At 36.4% G+C, this 17876-nt stretch overlaps 1 protein-coding gene across 1 annotated transcript in view; it reads right to left on the reverse strand.

The window, feature by feature from the left end:
* GBE1 (1,4-alpha-glucan branching enzyme 1) overlaps window positions 1-17876 on the reverse strand; it is a 266110-nt gene that overhangs the window by 115057 nt on the left and 133177 nt on the right. Inside the window, exons 6-7 of the mRNA XM_087418209.1 lie at window positions 17315-17405; window positions 13545-13754 (exon numbers count right to left, since the gene is read on the reverse strand). Of these exons, the coding sequence (XP_087274335.1) occupies window positions 13545-13754; window positions 17315-17405 (301 nt within the window). The remainder of the gene's footprint in view (window positions 1-13544; window positions 13755-17314; window positions 17406-17876) is intronic.

Consider the following 17876-nt stretch of genomic DNA (forward strand, 5'->3'; position numbering starts at 1 on the left):
TTTCTGCTTGAGGATATAATAGTAAAGAAGCTTCATTTCTCCGGCCCGTGGCATAGTGGTTAAGTCTGGCACACTCTGCTCTGGCGGCCAGGGTTCACGGGTTCAGATCCCAGGCACAGACCTACACCACTCGTCAAGCCATGTGGCAGCATCCCACACACAAAATAGGGCAAGATTGGCACAGATGTTAGCTCAGGGCCAATCTTCCTCAAGCAAAAAAAGAAGAGGACTGACAACAGACGTTAGCTCAGAGTAAATCTTCCTCATCAAATAAATAAATAAATAAAATGTACACTATAAATAAATAGTACTACATGTTGATGGGGGTTGGGGAGTGAAAGAGATGAAAATGAAAGATTTCAATGAAGTAAACAATTACAGATGATGACAAACACCACTCAGTAAGGAGCAGCCCACGGCTCGGAAATAGCAGAGCTTGAATGCTGAAGCAAGTCTATCTTATTCCATCCCCTAACCATCGCACTGTCACTGTACCTTTATTGGTTAGGGTATTAGCGAAAATTTTTATTTTCTTTCAAGGACACAAATTTCAAACAGGATATTCTTTACAAAAATGTGAAACCACCACTAACAATGTTTATAATATAGAATTCACCCATGTATACTCATACAATACAGTATCTCCTAAAGATGAGATCAAAGGAAAAATAGGTAAGTTATGACTTTTAAAATACAAAATGCAAATATAATTGCAAATTTTAACTACACATTATGATAAATAAATGAAGGATAAAAAGAAGAAGCCATAAGTGAGCATTCCAGGGGGACTGATTTTAGACTGGTGAAGTGAAGGAGAAGGGGCTTTTCCACTGTAGACGGGAAAGTGAATAGGAGATCAGCATAGGAGGGCTATACTCCCAGGAGAGGGCCGAGCACGCACAGAGGGCCAGGGTGAGAACAGCAGCAGAGTGCTTAGAGATTAATGAGTGATGGGAAGAGCATGTTAAGATGAGACCAGAGCCAGTGCTTTAGAAACCTCATAAGCCACGTTAAGATTTTTTCTCTCTCTTCTAAGCGCATTGAAGTGCCTCAAGGTCAAAGAAAGTTGAGAAATGGAGAATTATTCTATAGCACTTACTTGGACATTCAAAATGCACATTAGCTAATTAAAAATCCCAAGAATTTCAACTATAAAGAAATGAGTTGAACTTGATTTAATTCAGAGTTTTCCAAATTTATCTGAGCACTGAACACTCTTCACGTGACACACACTGAGGTCCTGCAGAACTTTCCTCTTTGGTGGATCATTTCCCAAATTAGTTATATGGAACAAAGAGCTGTGACAAACCTGGATGCCATTGTCACTTCATGAATTAACTGACACCATTTGCTGTATCTTGGAATAAAAGGACCTAAAATATTCTAAAAGTATTACTTTCTAGAGATAATGGGTTTCATTTTTCCTCAGTTGGACAAACATTTGACAGTCTACCCTCTGGCAGGCTCTGAGGTACTGTCCTAAACAATAGGGTTATAAGATGTATAACACCTATATTCTAATTTGGGAGAATTAGAAAGCACAAATGTATTCATTCATTTATTTATCCATTCAACAAATTTGTATTTCAATGAGTCAAGCACTGTTCTAGTCGAAAGAGATAAAGGGCGGAAAGAAGACAAACTATCTTTGCCCTGCTGAAGCTTATATTCTTGCTTGGTGTAGAGAACTAAATAATAATAATGCAATCCAATAACTGGTATAATAAGACACATATTAAGATGTAAGAGAGCACAGATAGGATGTAGATAATCAAGTAAGAGCATTTAACACAAGGCAAGGGGTGGGAAAGAGAATCTGGAACTGAGAAATAATTTGGAAGTAATATAAAGAGGAATTGTAATGCCTAAATGGATATATGTTCAGAGCTGACATGATACAGAAATTTGAGCTCAACAAAGTCTGGATGGGGAACAAACCATGGAATTTAGAAGAAACAATAACTAAGTCTTATTATGTGCCAGGAACTGTTCTAAGACCTTTATATATTTTTAATATTTTAAATCTCACAACAGCTCCATGAGGTAGGCTCCTTTTTAATCACCATTTTAGAGATGGATGTGGCTACTAGAATATATTTAAAATTACATATATGGTTTGCATTATATTTCTTTTGGACAGTGTTGTTTGATACGCTCCTCAGCAGGACTGTTTGTCTCCACCGTTATGTACACCTCGCCTATAATCTCCCATTCTTCCCAGTGGCCCCGCCAGCCTGGCAGCGCAGCAGTCTCCTGCACCAGCTGGCCAGCGGGGTGGCAGCACCAAGGTTTTCTCTCACCATCCCTATGGCCCAGACGTGTTTGCTGTGTTCACACACTTCCCTTGATCACTAAGCTCCCTGAATTCTCCTCTCGGACAGGAGATGGTAGATACCTCGATTCTGGAAAGGGCTAGGGAAAGATAGAGAGATGGGCTACCTCTGAGAGCCTCTCAGATGTAACCACAGCAACTAGGAGATCAGCCCACGGCAGAAGCTAGACGGACAAACCGAAGGTCAAGCAAACCCAAGCTAGCTTATTATAAAGCAACCCTCAATAATAACACTGTCAAAAAGAAAAACGTCAGGGGCAAACGCTATTCCACACTGGGCACCGAACAACTGGCATAAAGGTATGACCTCTCCTCTCGTAACCATCGCCACATCAGTGGCCACACAAAACACAAAGAAAAGGAGGCTGTAATAACTAAATAGGCCCTTCCTGCCTGAGTTAATCTAGGTACTATTACAATAAACCGTTTATCCACTACACTAAAAAATTTGTCACCTAACTCCATTATCGGGAAAGACTGAACACTCTGAAACTAAAAATCTGTTTCCCCCTCATAACAGAGCACCAAAAATATTGTCCTAAGAAATACATCAGAGGGTCCCTGATTTCAAATGCAAAATAAGCAGGTAGTTAATGCAATAACTTTAATAAAATGCCTTTGGCACCTGAAAATTTTAAAAATAATAAGTAGAGGGAGCGTATTCCACACTGGAGGAGAACAAAGTAGTCCACGTAAATAAAATCTTCACAGTAATCCTCATTAAAAAATAGTCGACAGATAACTTGAACTAAATCCTTAAAACAACATTTAAAAATTTAACATTTTTAACAGAAATACTTTGAAATTACATTTTACTTTTTCCTGGCACCTTAAAAAGAGGTTTTTGAACATGAGACAGTTTTTTCTTGACTCACGTTCGTCATGATCAATGATTACGCCACACTGCAGTCTAGTGACGCCCACAGGGACGACTACAGCGTGTGCAAGTGTTCGCTGCTGCACCTAAGCGGCCTCACATCGTTGTGCTTTCAGTTCGGGTTCTGACGCTGATGGGTTTCTCTCTACCACTGCTCTCGGCTGTGACTCCTCGATACTGCTAGGCGTTGATCACGATCCGCCATTTCCACAACTGTTCCTCATTTTGTGCCTCTACCAACAAAAGAGCTTAACGTGCTTTTAAAAGACAGCGTGAGGGGGCCAGCCCAGTGGCTTAGCGGTTAAGTGCTCGAGCTCCGCTTCTGTGACCAGGGGGTCCCCGGGTTCGGACCCCGGCGCGCACTGATGCACCGCTTGTCAAGCCATGCTGTGGCGGCGTCCCATATAAAGTGGAGGAGGATGGGCATAGATGTTCGCCCAGGGCCAGTCCTCCTGGGCAGAAAGAGGAGGATTGGCATTAGGAGTTAGCTCAGGGCCGACCTTCCTCACAGGAAAAAAAGGAAAAATAAATAAAAATAGTGGAGACCACAACAAACATCTACAGCCATTACGGCACGTATTTTGGCTCATGGGAAAAACTGCTGTTACTCGTCTTCACGCCTCTTATGTTTCAGAGGACTAAGCTGGCTGGCTAATCTGCCCACAAGATAACTGTGACAATGACATAGTAGTAATGATAGTGACCACGGCAATGATCATGACTAGAAGTCACACACTGGGATAAGTGTGTCTCCGAACCTTTGCAATCGTAGGAGGGAGGTACCATTAGAATCTAATGTTATAGAGGAGGAAGTTAAAAAGATTAACTAATGTGGGTGCGGTTACATGCTAATAAGTGGTGGAACTAGTCCTGGAGCCCAGGCTGATACCTAGAGCACCCCCTGCCCATCCCTATACTGCCTCCAAAGGTCAGCAATCACATTCATCGTGTTTTAAAGAAATTACAACCTAGATGCAAGGGACTGAAAGAAATAAAGTTACCAAATTTTAACTATGTCAATTTCTTCAATACACATACATTTTGTTTTACTGAGCCTGGTCTTAAAAGGCACTATTTTGTTGATTTATCTGCTACTTAAAATTAAGGAGATGTTAACATAACTCTGCTAAGTGATAATACCATACTAGCAGTTTAGGTTCATAAAATTCCCATTGCTAATCCACAAAAGAATAAATTACGATGTTGTAATTTAAGCTATAAAAGTATCATTATCCTTATATTTGAATCATTACTTAATTTACTATTTAATTTTGGAAGTTGGGTAGAATATGATACTCTCATAATCAAAGGTATACCTTGGAGTCCAGAGATAGCCCTAGAGGCCCAGGGATTATATCCATCTCACATGTGTGTTCCTTTGGTCTACACAGTGATTTCAAAACTTTAAATTAATTGCAGATACTTAAAAATGGGGAGATTTCATATAAAATGTGGACTTCTGACTTCCCTTACAGAACCAGAAGACGTGGCTACATGGGCCACACTCTCACATGGAAGAAACAACTGGGGGAGTTTGTGAGTGGCAGTCCCTTCAGCCAGGACCTGTTTGCTCCAGGTTGCCAAGAGTGCCACCTGGCTGGCTTCCCTCTGTCACCTGCCTGGTTTGTGAGCTGAGCCCTGCTTTCATTTTTAGTAAAAATCTGAAAGTGCAACTCCAACTTTCCATAATATTCCATATTCTAGTTTACCATGCATTTTCAATTATGTTATTTTATATAGTTTGAACAACTACCCTGCAGCACATAAATAATATTATAATTATGAGCTCTTTATACATGAAACTGAGATTCAAGTGTTAAGTGGCTGGGTTCAAGATCAGAGAGGTAAAGGTCATTTAATTGCCAAACCACCTATTTTATATTATCCCAGATCTTTAATATCCTAAACAGTATTTATTATCATCATTTTGGCTAGAAGTATCTTTTGTACTTCAGTTGAATTGAATTCAGTTCTAAACGACAAGTAACCCCACCAAATCAATTCTTTGCAGTATCACGTTCATGACAAGAAAATTTGATGGTGAAAAGTTTATGAGACAGAGAAACAGAAACAGAGACTGCTTTACTTTAAATAAAATGTCTTCTATAAGAAACAATAAATTATTAACATTACTTCCACATTTAATATATAAGCAACAAATACATAACTAAAATTAAAAAATAAACAAGTATCTAGAATGTCACATGGCGATAGGTGCAATGGAGGAAAATCAGGCAGGGGCAGGAGCTGGGCAATGGTGAGGGATGGGAGGAGTTATTTTATATCAGGTCGTCAGAGAAGAAAGGTCAATAATGTATGTAAAGCACTTAATGCCTCCAAATTGAATGGTCCTTAATAAAGGTTATCCCTGTAATCATCATGATTATCATCACCTCACAAAGACCAGGGGAACCCAACTGGACAGCTGGTTGGCCTCATTTGCTATCCTTATTAAGAACAGAGATTCAGTCTTGGGAAAGTTGGTTATCACGCTGTTTTGTTTCCTAAAGCATCGTGGGAAGACTGATGCTTTCAGCAGACAGAATTTGAAAGGCACCATGGGCAAAGATCTAGTCTTGGGGAGATATTGTAACCCGGAAGGAGAAAATGAAATAAATCCTGAGGCTGATGGCTTCTCTTATTAACAGTGAAAGAAACAGGAGGAAGACTGGAGACTCGGGATACAACCAGTGCCAGGGATATTTCACCATCACAAAACGTGGACGGAAATATCAGAAGTCAGAGAAAAATACGCCTGATCACTGATCTAAATGAATGAGAGGAAAAAACTCTCAAAAATGAATAATTTTTATATTACTTATAAAATGCATCCTTCCAAACTTATAAAAGACACCTATATTTTCTGAAAATAATTGGCTCAATATAACATGGCTTATTTATGTGCAGCATAACGCTACGGAAATCATTCAGCTAGAAAACCACGAAATATCTCTTCATAACTTCAAAACTGCTAGTCCATACCCTAGAAAATAGACATGTTTAAACGAGTTGTTTTGTTACACACAGATAAAAACAGAAAAATTGATTTTTTTTTTCACTTTTTCCCTGCTTGTTTAAAAAGGTCATAAACAAAACCCAGATATTTTTATTATAGACTCCAAAATTCCCAGATTTAAATGAATAATCATTGAATAGGGCTTTCAGACCATGTTCCCAAGCATGTACCCCTATCTCAAGCTGAAGGAGCTGCTTTTGGAGCAATGCACATTTTCAAATTGAAGGTAAATTACTGAGTAGAACTGCCCTACTTTAGAGTGAGTTTGGATTTGAGAAGGTGAATGTTATAGGTGAGCAAGTCCTAAATACTCCAGATATTTTCACGATATCCCCATGAACCTAAATTTTAGACTTGTGGGGAATAAATGAGGCAGATAATACCAGGAACAAAGTTTATACAAAGACTGTAAATCCTTACCCCTGCACTGTGCTCTGCATCAATAGAAATCTTTCTGCTAGGCTGAATAATCTCATAAACCCTGTGAGAGAAGTTATATTTCTACTATTCAAACTCAAATCCAGACAGATTAGATTGATATAGCAACTTTCTTAATACCTTTTACAAAAGAGAATTAGTCTGTCTGAATTTTGAATCTAACTCTACTTTCTTTGAAATAGTAGATTTAACCATTTTCCTTAATCAAGCTGAAATAAGAGTCTGTTTAAACAAAGAAGAGATACTAAAAGGAAAAGAAAAAATACTCTAAAAGAAGAAAACAGTAAGGCTTTTTATGGGACATCCAGCATTATTAACAATCTTACCGTGAGATTTTAATATTCTTAATGAATAGGCTGTGAGTTATTGCTTGTTTTTACTTGTCTGACTCCCTTTGGAATAGTTAGCTGTTTACTAAATCTACGTCCAAAATTGTCTGTTAATCATTCACCATTTGCAATTGTCTGGAAATCATCCATCATTTGCAAATGCTTCATTAAAAAAAGCATCATTTACTTTTTATAAAGCAAATAGACAGGTATTTGTCTGTCTAAAATGATGCTATTACTTCACTTAAAAAAATATAAAATGGGGGCCGGCCTGGTGGCATAGTAGTTCAGTTCACATGCTCCACTTCGGCGCCTGGGGTTTGCAGGTTCGAATCCCAGGCGCAAGCTGACGCAACACTCATCAAGCCATGCTGTTGCAGCGTCCCACGTACAAAATAGAGGGAGATGGGCACAGATGTTAGCTCAGAGCCAGTTTTCCTCACCAAAAAAAAAATATATATATATATATATAAAAAATGTTCTGAAATCTCTCCAAAGAAATTAAAAAATATTTTCTTTTAGAGTTTTGTGCTACATTAAAATTTATTGAAAATATCACTTCCCTAAAGACATGACCTACGGTAGATGCTCAATATGTTTATTAAATAAACAAATCAATAAATTTATGAATGAATTGATCAGAAAAAAAATAGTTTCTTCTTCTTTTAAGGAAAATCTTTGATGTTAACCCGAATTTACCTAAGCAGAGGTCTAATTCAATGATCTGTAAACTTTTTTGGTTGTGTGCCCTATCAGTAAAATCTTTTCAGCAGAGTCCTCTGTATATCTATTTATTTATTAATTGTATATGTATACATATCACTTTAGTAATATATTAAGTATACCGTAAACTCATACACACAAAGAAACTAATTTTAAAATAAAGATAAAATAATCAAGGTCTGGTTAAAGTTAAAATCACTTTGATATGTGATTTTAATGCTTGTTCTGGCTGTAACAGCTCACTAAAATACATAGATATAAATGAAAAGAGAGGATCAATGGTTGTGATTACTAAATTATAAAACTCTTTGTTCAACTCCCCCCACCATCTACCATCTTGCATGAAATTTGGCTGCATATTTCCATTTTCCCTGAAGTTAGTGAGGTGATCTTGCCCAGTAACCACACAATGATTCATTTATATTTATAATTATATTTATATTTCTAACCAATGAGCTTAAGACAAACTAAAACTAGAACAATTTTAAGTTTGGCAAAAACTGCTCCAAGATTCATGTGTATGCAAATTAAAGAATTTTTATGACTGAAATCATTTGTGGCAATAAAATCACATTGATGGAAATTTTTTATTGATATTTTCCCCCAAATGCTTTCTCCATGCTGAACTTTCTTTGAAAGCAGTTACTTCAAATTAATTGTTAAAATGATGCCTATACCCTGAAGGGAGTGATTTTCTAATTTCTATTTCTTCTCAAACTTCTGATAAGCATATGCTAGTTCCTCAAGCATATACACCTAGTAATACGTCCTAGGATATATGAATCTACAACTTTTCCAGGTAATACAAATTGTTTTCAAAGGTAGTTGTATACATTTGCCCTATGCTATTTTCTCTGTGTAATGGTGGCCACTTTTACTATAGCAAAAAGAGCAATTATTCTACTCAATGGCATGTGGCTTTTTGTTTTTTTGCTTTTATGTAACCACAAAGTAGCATATGACTTTAAAGTTGTCTTAAAAATAATAATTTTAGAGATTTCCATTCATGTCCTAGATGCTTAGTTTTCAAATATCTTGCTAATCATGATGGTCTCATATGCTTGTTAGCTAATAAATACATAAATGAACAATAATCCTTAAGTTCAGATTCACCACTAAGAAATAATTTGGTCATGATGAAATATCATATATAAATATGCTAACATTTTGTTTAGAATATTAGCACCTATGTTCATGAGAGTTTATCCCAGAAATGCAAGATTGGCTTAACATTCAAAATCAATAAATGTAATTCACTATATTAACAAACTAAAAAAAAAAAAAACATATCATAGCAGAGACTACTTAAGATCCAAATATCCACTCTGAGCAGAGAAGGGCCCCACAAATTTCCTTCCACACTCTAACTTGTGGAAAAGGCGTAACATGATTTAAAAACCCCAAATATTACAGTGTCTGTACTAAGGGGTATTTTATTCCATGTGGTTATGACTCTAAAAAAGCAAACTGGATTCACTCTTGTTTCTGAAAGGAACTCTAGTAACTCAAGATAAGAGTAGCGTATCTTCCTGCCTAATAGTTGTCACATTATGAACCCAAGCTGATGGAATATGATTACACTACTTTTGTACCCAAATGTAAGGTTCAGGGGAAAAATGAGCATTAGCTCTACTATGCTATCTCCATTGAGTTTCAATATCTTATCTTGAAAGAGATACTCAACAAAGAAAAGGTATTTGAAGCTGTAGTAATGGTCAAGGCATAATAATTGTTTAAGCTCAACAAATCTGCAGTTGTCTTGTTTTATCAAGTGCATTTACGTAGTGCCAAATGCACATGCGAAACAGAACTTAAAACTGAGACCACTAAATTATATCCATTATTTCTCACTCTACAAACTTCTGAAACTTATGGGTGACAGATGTGTCAGAAAGTTTTCTTTACCAACTAAAGAAAGGACAGCCCAATCTCTGGTATGAGCTGTCATTAGTAATTTAGCAGAGCTAGAAGGCAGTTCAGCGGAAAAGTAGATAGAAAATTAAAACATGGGCCACTCCTGATTAGAAATTTATTCATAGCAGGTAATGAAATAGCACAGTCAGGATCTCTGGTATTACTCAGAGTGAGAGATTTAATTCTGATAACTTTGATGATGGCACTTGAATCAGAGATTGTAAGTGGTGACAAGTTGTGACATATAGATAGGATGAAATGAGCATCAGCAACATATCTCTACAGAAGCCGATTCTATATAAGACCATTTTTTTAAACAGTAAATATAATAATTTCAAAAATTATTACAAGTTTTCAAAAAAGAGGCTTAGGCCTTAGGCGAACCATGTACCATTTTTATATATACTTTTCAATGGAGTATAATATTAATCAACATATCAAAGGTAAGAAGTGGAAAAGGACTTATATTTTAAAATATGAAGCATAAATTGTAGTTTCTGATTTCATCTGGATAAGGAACAACCCAAAATTACAGGCAGAGTAGCTATTCTATGGGGAGAGTAACAGTGGAGGCTTGGGTTTATATGTGTTTATATGCATGTAATGGATACTCATTAAAATGCACTCAGGTACAAAGAATGTTATTTATATTTATAAAGTATAACAATTTTTACTTTGGATTTTGTGTGCCTTTTTATATTTTCTAATTATCAACAATGGCATTATTACTTATATAATGAAAAGTATATTTTGTAAAAATTGCCTGTTTCAAACAAAACCCTCTACCACAGAAATATGGTTGATTGAGCAAAATAATAATATTTCCACATAAACAGGTATGTCAATCTATCTGTTTTGAATTTGTGCCATATTCATTGTGTGTGGGCAAAACTTGCTAGACATGGGAATTTTAAAACACAGCCCTAAAATTCTTTAATGCTCCTGCCATTGAACGAAGGAGTCCATGTCCCCTGTTCCTTTTACAGCAGAAATGATGCTGTGTCAGTTTCCAGATCCAGACCATAAGATATGGCAGCCTACAGGTCCTATTATTTGGGACTCTCACTCTTGTAAGAACACAAGTAGCCAGTGGAGTGGGGTACAAGGAAGGAACTGTGGAGTGGGGTACAAGGAAGGAACTGAGGCCCTTTGCCCAGAGGCATGGCTGAGCTCCTAGCTGACAGGCCAGCCCCACTGGCAGTCATGTGAGTGAACCTTCCTGACAGTGGAAACTCCACCCACTCCAGCTGACACAACACAGGGAAGAGAAGAGCCGGCCGCTGAGCCACGCCCAAATCACAGATCCAGGAGCAAAATAAACAACTGCTACTGTCTAAAGTCACTAGATTTTAAGCTGGTTTGTTAAGCAGCAATAACCAAAAGAGCAGAGTAGGATTTGAATCACGAATGCTGATTACAAAAATGGCTTTAGCATTACACCAAAGCAATGTTATACTACATAAGCTATAACTAATCAGGATAGAAGGAAGAAAATGTAAAATAAAAAGCCTGATAAATTTCATCAGGCTAACATAAATTTTGTTAATAAAGTTTTTAATAAATTGCACATAGTACTGAGAAAATAATTCAGAGTCCTAGAATCTTTAGTATTCTACATATTGAAAAACCTAAGTATTAATGAATTATTTGTTTAAATTTGGTAATTTAAATTTGGCTTTGTAGGATTTTATGTATGTTGTTTAATGATGTCATAACCAATAGTATAAACCTATACAGAAAACACTAATCCTATAAAACTAGGAAAATTCAGATATTGTCAAATAGAACAACATAAAGGATAAAAGAAATACATTTTAAATGGAACTACATTTACAGACAACTGAGCTTATATAATATAACGTAGCCAAAAAAAATTATCATAATAAAAATAATAAGCTAAAAACATACTATACATTATTTACCAAAAGTAAGCACCTGAGAAAGATTAACAGTTATTTCAATAACAAAAGAAACCAAGTATTAAATAAAAATGTTAACTATGTCTTAATTTCTTTTTAAAACAATTATGTATAATCCCTTTTCTTTAGAAAATTGGATAATTTTTTTTTAATTTATTTTTTCCCCCAAAGCCCCAGTAGATAGTTGTACGTCATAGCTGCACATCCTTCTAGTTGCTATATGTGGGACTTGGCCTCAGCATGGCCGGAGAAGCAGTACGTCAGTGCGCTCCGGGGACCCGAACCCGGGCCGCCAGCAGCAGAGCACGCGCACTTAACCGCTAAGCCATGGCACCGGCCCCAAAATTGGATAACTTTAAATGGACTTTGAGAGCTCAAGATACAGAAAAATACACTATAATAAATATTTTAATAAAATAAAGAATTGCTTTATAACATAAAAATCTACCCACTTAATGTATTTCTTTTTAAGATACAGTTCTACAGAAGAATTGTTTCATAATATAAAAATTTAACCATTTAATGTATTTCTTTTGTAAGGAACAGTTCTACAGGAGTCAACTCTTATTCATCCAAATAGGAAACAGAGAGTTCAATTAATTGTATTTCTTGTCCACCATCTACTTTTATAAGAGTTACTCAATAATGTAATTAGTGTGATTATATCATTGAATTAGTACAGGTTCAGTCCTTTTTACTTGTTATAAATCCAGAGCATAAAAAGCAATGTTCAAAAAAGTGACACAAATACAAAATACCTTTACAGAAGGAATTGCATTAGCCCCAAAACTCTGCCTCCTCTTATAATGAAAAGCCTGAGAACCAGAATGATTAATCGATTTGTACCAGAGTGAAGTTAGGCTGGAAGCCTGCCACCCACTCCCACCTCTTGCATCTTTTCTCATATATTATGCTGCTTCATCGGGCATGAGTGATTCCTATATGGCTATGAAATATAAAATAACGTATGATATTAAGAAAAGAGTGAAGCAAAACAATTTCCTCCACATAAAAGTCATCAAATTTATGTTGAAAAATCAGAATTCTTCATTTTATCAAAGTACTCGCCGAAGCATTTTTCTACACTGCTCGTTTTCCAGGTATGTTTATGTTTATGTACAATGCAACATCGAAAAGAAAATTCATCAAATTTTTTAAAAAATAATTTATAAAAAGTTAGTTACACATTACTTGACACTCTGCTACTTTTAATATGCCTGACAACATATTTTCATATATTTTCACTTATGATAAATAATGGATACAAGTTGATAGTATTTTTGATTTTCGAGAACATGTTTGCCATGCTATTTAGGGTTAATCATCTAAACACCCTTCTAGTTAGATGGTTAAAAAAGTCAGAAATGTGTTTAATCTTTAAAACTTGTTTCAACACTAAGCCTTAGTTTACTTATCTATATGATGGTCGTAACTTACTATGTGTATGTAGAGTTACTGTGCAAAATAAATGAAATAAAATATGTAGCTAATATATCTAAAACACCTGGCACCATAGCTGACGAATTACATACTAATAAATGTTAGTTACTATAGTTATAATAAATTAGCTGCAATAAAAAACATGATATTATTAAGATAGCAAAACATAAAGTATGATTTTGAAAAAAGGCCTACTTAAAACAATGTGTATTTTTCTACTAAAAAGAGATTTGCTATGGTTAATTCAACCTGATAAAGCGGTCTTTTAGATATTAAAAACTTATTCACATTAATCCTCTTAAATGGCAATATATTTTAAATGGCATAAGATTTATAAAACTGAAATTTAATGCAACTTACCAAGAATACATGTGCTATACAAAACAAGGTAAATTCTATAATTTTTATAGCATTAAAATTTTTAAATTTAAAAAAATTTTTAAAATCAAATTAAGAAATTAAATACCAGTGAGAGAGTACACATAAAATGAATTTAGTAAAATTCCTTGACATTTTTTTTAAACAAAGAAGACATTTCCATGTTATATGTACCTACCTGGAGTAGATAAACAGTCGACTATCCCAAAGATCATGAGTCCCTCTAGGTCCAGAATGAAAATAACAGGAATCTGTCCCATCGAACATATTCAATCCATCATCTGAATTTTTTGAAGCATGGCTGTGTACCACATCTAAGAGGACTGTAATACCCATCGAGTGAGCTGTGTCAACCAATTCTTTTAGCTCTTCAGGCGTCCCATAACGGCTAAAGGTAAAGAGCACAGGAAAACCAAAATCACATCATATTTAGAGCAAACAGCCAATCATTTACTGTGTATCAACTGTTTTACCAGCACAGTACTAGATACATTAAATATGCAAATGCAGTATGATACAATACTTAGATATGTCAAAGTTGCTTAATATTTGTTATTAAGCAAATTTAAAATAAAAAACTAATTCAAATTTAGCTATTAAATATAGATTTAATCCCAACAAAATTCACATTTTGAGCAGGCAGATAGTAACACTCTGCTTCTCTATGCTCAGAGGTGCTGATTTCTATCTCCAAACCTAGCTAGTGTGGGGAGCCATGGTCATTCCTGTTCATATACCTGGCCATCCCTCTGAGTGTGTATGGTTGGGGGTGGGGGGCTCTTAAGAGTATTTCTTCAAATGTCCTTGGTCACTTGATTGAGGCAATCCCTCCTGCACTTACTTATTCTCAAACTAGAATGTCCTCAAGTCCCAGAAGGCCAAGAGAATGTGTCATGTCTGTTACCAAGCAGAAAAGATGGGTACCTCACATGCATATATGTTTATGTTGAAAGCAGTTTGCTAGTCTGCATGAAACAGAAAACAAAAATCACTCCTAAGAAGAAGGCCTTTCTTTTTTTTTTTTTTAATTTTTTGTGAGGAAGGTTAGCCCTGAGCTAACATCTGTTTCCAATCCTCCTCTTTTTGCTGAGGAAGATTGGCCCTGGACTAACACCCGTGCCCATCTTCCTCTACTTTATGGGATGCTGCCACAGCATGGCTTGACAAGTGGTGCATCAGTCCGCACCCGGGATCCGAACCTGTGAACCCCGGGCCACTGCAGCAGAGCGTGCGACTTAACTGCTACGCCACCAGGTCAGCCCCAGGAAGGCCTTTCTTAACTTATGCAAAATCTCAATATTACAGTCTTCCATAGCATCAATTTTCCCTTTTAAATAAATAATCACTCTTGTGATTAACTGTTTATTTTCTCTCTGCCTCACTAGACTATATGCTCCTTGAGGGCAGGGGCTGTGCCCCTCTGGTTTCTCATTATATTGTTCAGTGCTTAGTATACAGCAGATCTCCTGATAGCCAAATCCTTTGGGCAGCAGAGCTATCTTTAAAAAACACAAATAAGATCATGGTATCCTCTACCGAAAATCATACTTGCACTCCCATTGTCCTTAGGATAAAGACCACTGTCCTTGTCATGACCAACTGCACTGCCTAATCTGGATTCTTCCAATAACCTTAGACTTATCTTATGACTCTACCCGTTCCTCTCCTTATCCCAGCCACCTAGCCTTTTCCACTCACTGAACAGCCTGTTCAATGAATGAACAGCCCTAAACATTTGTTTGTTCAACAAATACTTATTAAGCTATCTACCACGTGTCATGAAGTTTTCTGTGCTCTGGGAATTCAGTACTGAGCAAAACAAATATCACTGCCCTTATAGAATTTACATTCTAGTTGGGAGACAACAAATAAATAAGCAAAATATGTGGAATGTCAGATAGCTTCTCCAAAGAAAAATGAAGCAAAGCCACTGGTGGGAAGGGCTATTTTAAATAGGGTCATCAGTGAAAGTTTTATGAAAAAAGTAATATTTAAGTGAAAACCTGAAAGAAGTAGGGAGTAAGGCATGCGAATATCTAAAGGGAAGAATGATCAGAGAGAAGGGGCACTGGGGACAGAAATGAGCTAGGAGTATTTGGGAAATAGCAAATAGGCTGGTGTGGCTAGAGTCGAATGATCAAGAAAGAGATGAGCCCAGAGAGTCAGCCGAGACCTAGATCACATGGGGTCTTATGGACCAATATAAGACTTTGGCTTTTATTCTGAAAGAGACGGGAATCATTAGAGGGTTCCGAGCAAGAAAGTGACATGATCTGACTTTTATTTTAAAATGGTTATTACAGAAAGTAGTCCACAAGAATGGAGGGAGAGATGGCTAGAGAAAGGGTAGGAGGACAAGAGAAAACAGAGTGACCAATTAAAGAGCTATTGAAATAATCCACGTAAGAGATAATGGCAACCTGAACCAGGGTGGTAGCAGTTGAAGCAGCCAGGTTTGGGTTACATTTCGAAGTTACAGGTGGCTAGGTTTTATGATAGAGTGTAGGGAGGGACATAAAGGGAAGAGTCAAGTATAATGCAAAGATTTTTGGCTTGAACAACTGGAAGATGAAGATGTCATTCACTGAATTAGGGAAGATGGCAGGAGGAGGAGGCTGGAAGATGAGGTCAGGAATTTAATTTGGGACACGTTAAGTATGAGATATGTATTTCATATCCCAATGTCAAATAGACATTGTTTGAAATTCACAACAGAGGTCAACACTGGAGAGGTAAATTTGCGGGCTGGCATATAAAGCGTATTTAAGCCATAAGAATGGATGAGACTTGATGAGATCTCCAAGGTACTCTATATAGATACAGAAGAGAATGGAACCAAGGCCTGACCGCTGGGCGATCCAATCATTAGTGGTCAGAAAGAGCAAAGGAAATAAAGAAGAAGCAAGAAGAGAGGTGGGAAAAATAACGAGAGGGTTTAATATTCTGACAGCCGAGGAAAGAAAAAAGTTCCAAGAAGGTAGGGGTCAGTTCAAGTAAGCTAAGAATTGACCACTGGACTTGACAACATGAAGGTCATCAGCACCCTTAGCAAGAGCAATATTGGTAAAGAGGTAGAGAGGCTGCTCGGAATGAGTTCAAGAAAGAACAGAAGTGAAGGAATTAGAGACGGTAAGTACAGACAACTTATTCAAGGAGAACTACTACACACAGAAGCAGGTAAACGGGTCAGTGACTGTTTCCACATCTGGCATGCTGTCTACCTACTCCCACTTCACCGCCCACCCCCAGTTAACTTTTAATCATGTTTATATCTCAGTTCCAACATCAGTTCAAATCTAATCTAAACTATCAGATCTTTGATTGTATGCTATTATAGAATCCTGTCATTTTCTTCTTAGCTTTTATTACAGGTAGAAATCATAATATGTATGATTGCTGGATTAATGTCTATATGCCACCACAGTGTAAGCTCCATGAGGTGGAGACAGTATTGAACTTGCTCATTCAGGTCAGCACTCCTTCAATGGCGTAGGATCCCTTGGTGTATTTCTGCTCGTTCCTGGGATTTCAGCCTGGGAAGAAGGACAGTCCTTCTGCGGGTAGTCTATATCCTACTATGGGCCTCCTCAGTCATCTTCCTACATGTCAATCCCTTTCAATAAAAGGATGTGAGCTCTGGCAACAATGGCTTCCATAAGACACGATTTTCTGACTAAAGCTTGGGCCTCCAAGTGCATGACAATTTCAGCAGGTAACTGGATATTCTTTATTAGAAATCATTTCACGAAAAGCAACATTAAATCAGGGCAACCTCTTAGGCTAGATGGAAAGACAGTCTATGATCTTAATAAAAGAAAATGCTCAGCTTCTGTTAATTCTGTTAACCCTAAAATAAGTTACAAAACAACATCATATAAAATGTAAAACTTCATTTGTTTTAAATTTTTTGATCAAATAAGAATGGATATAATGAGTCTTTCATTTTACCTTGAAGCTGCAAAGAAGCTTGTGATTTGGTAACCAAAACTGGCATAGTAAGCATGCTCCATGATCGCCATCAACTGAATGCAGTTGTATCCTACACAAGCGAAAGTCAAATAGAGATTAAAGTCACATTAAAAAAAAAAAGTAATAAAAAAATATATAACAGCATCCTTGTTCTAAAGACATTGAATTTTACTTAAAATCATTTACATATAAATGATTTGATCATTTTGAAAAGTTCTACTACTTTAACATCTTTTGCTCGTCTGACCTTCTCACACAAAATCGGACAGCTGGTTCTTGAGGGTTACATTCTAACTAGCTATTTGAAATGTCTTCATTTTAACAAGTAATAAATGATATGCAAATATACTCTTAATTTGGATTTAGAATATTAAAGATGGCAATCTGCATATGCTAAACTTCAGTTGCACTTGTAATGTTCATACTGAGGATTATGAATGCTAAATAAAAGTAACTGATTGCATGCCATATCCTTTTTATTTTACATTTTATTTATATTTCAGTTATTGCTACCATATAGCATAAGATATACCAGCAAATC

The sequence above is a fragment of the Ceratotherium simum genome, chromosome 27, assembly GCF_057802395.1.
Source record: "Ceratotherium simum simum isolate JZ-2026a chromosome 27, ASM5780239v1, whole genome shotgun sequence".
NCBI lineage: Eukaryota > Metazoa > Chordata > Mammalia > Perissodactyla > Rhinocerotidae > Ceratotherium > Ceratotherium simum.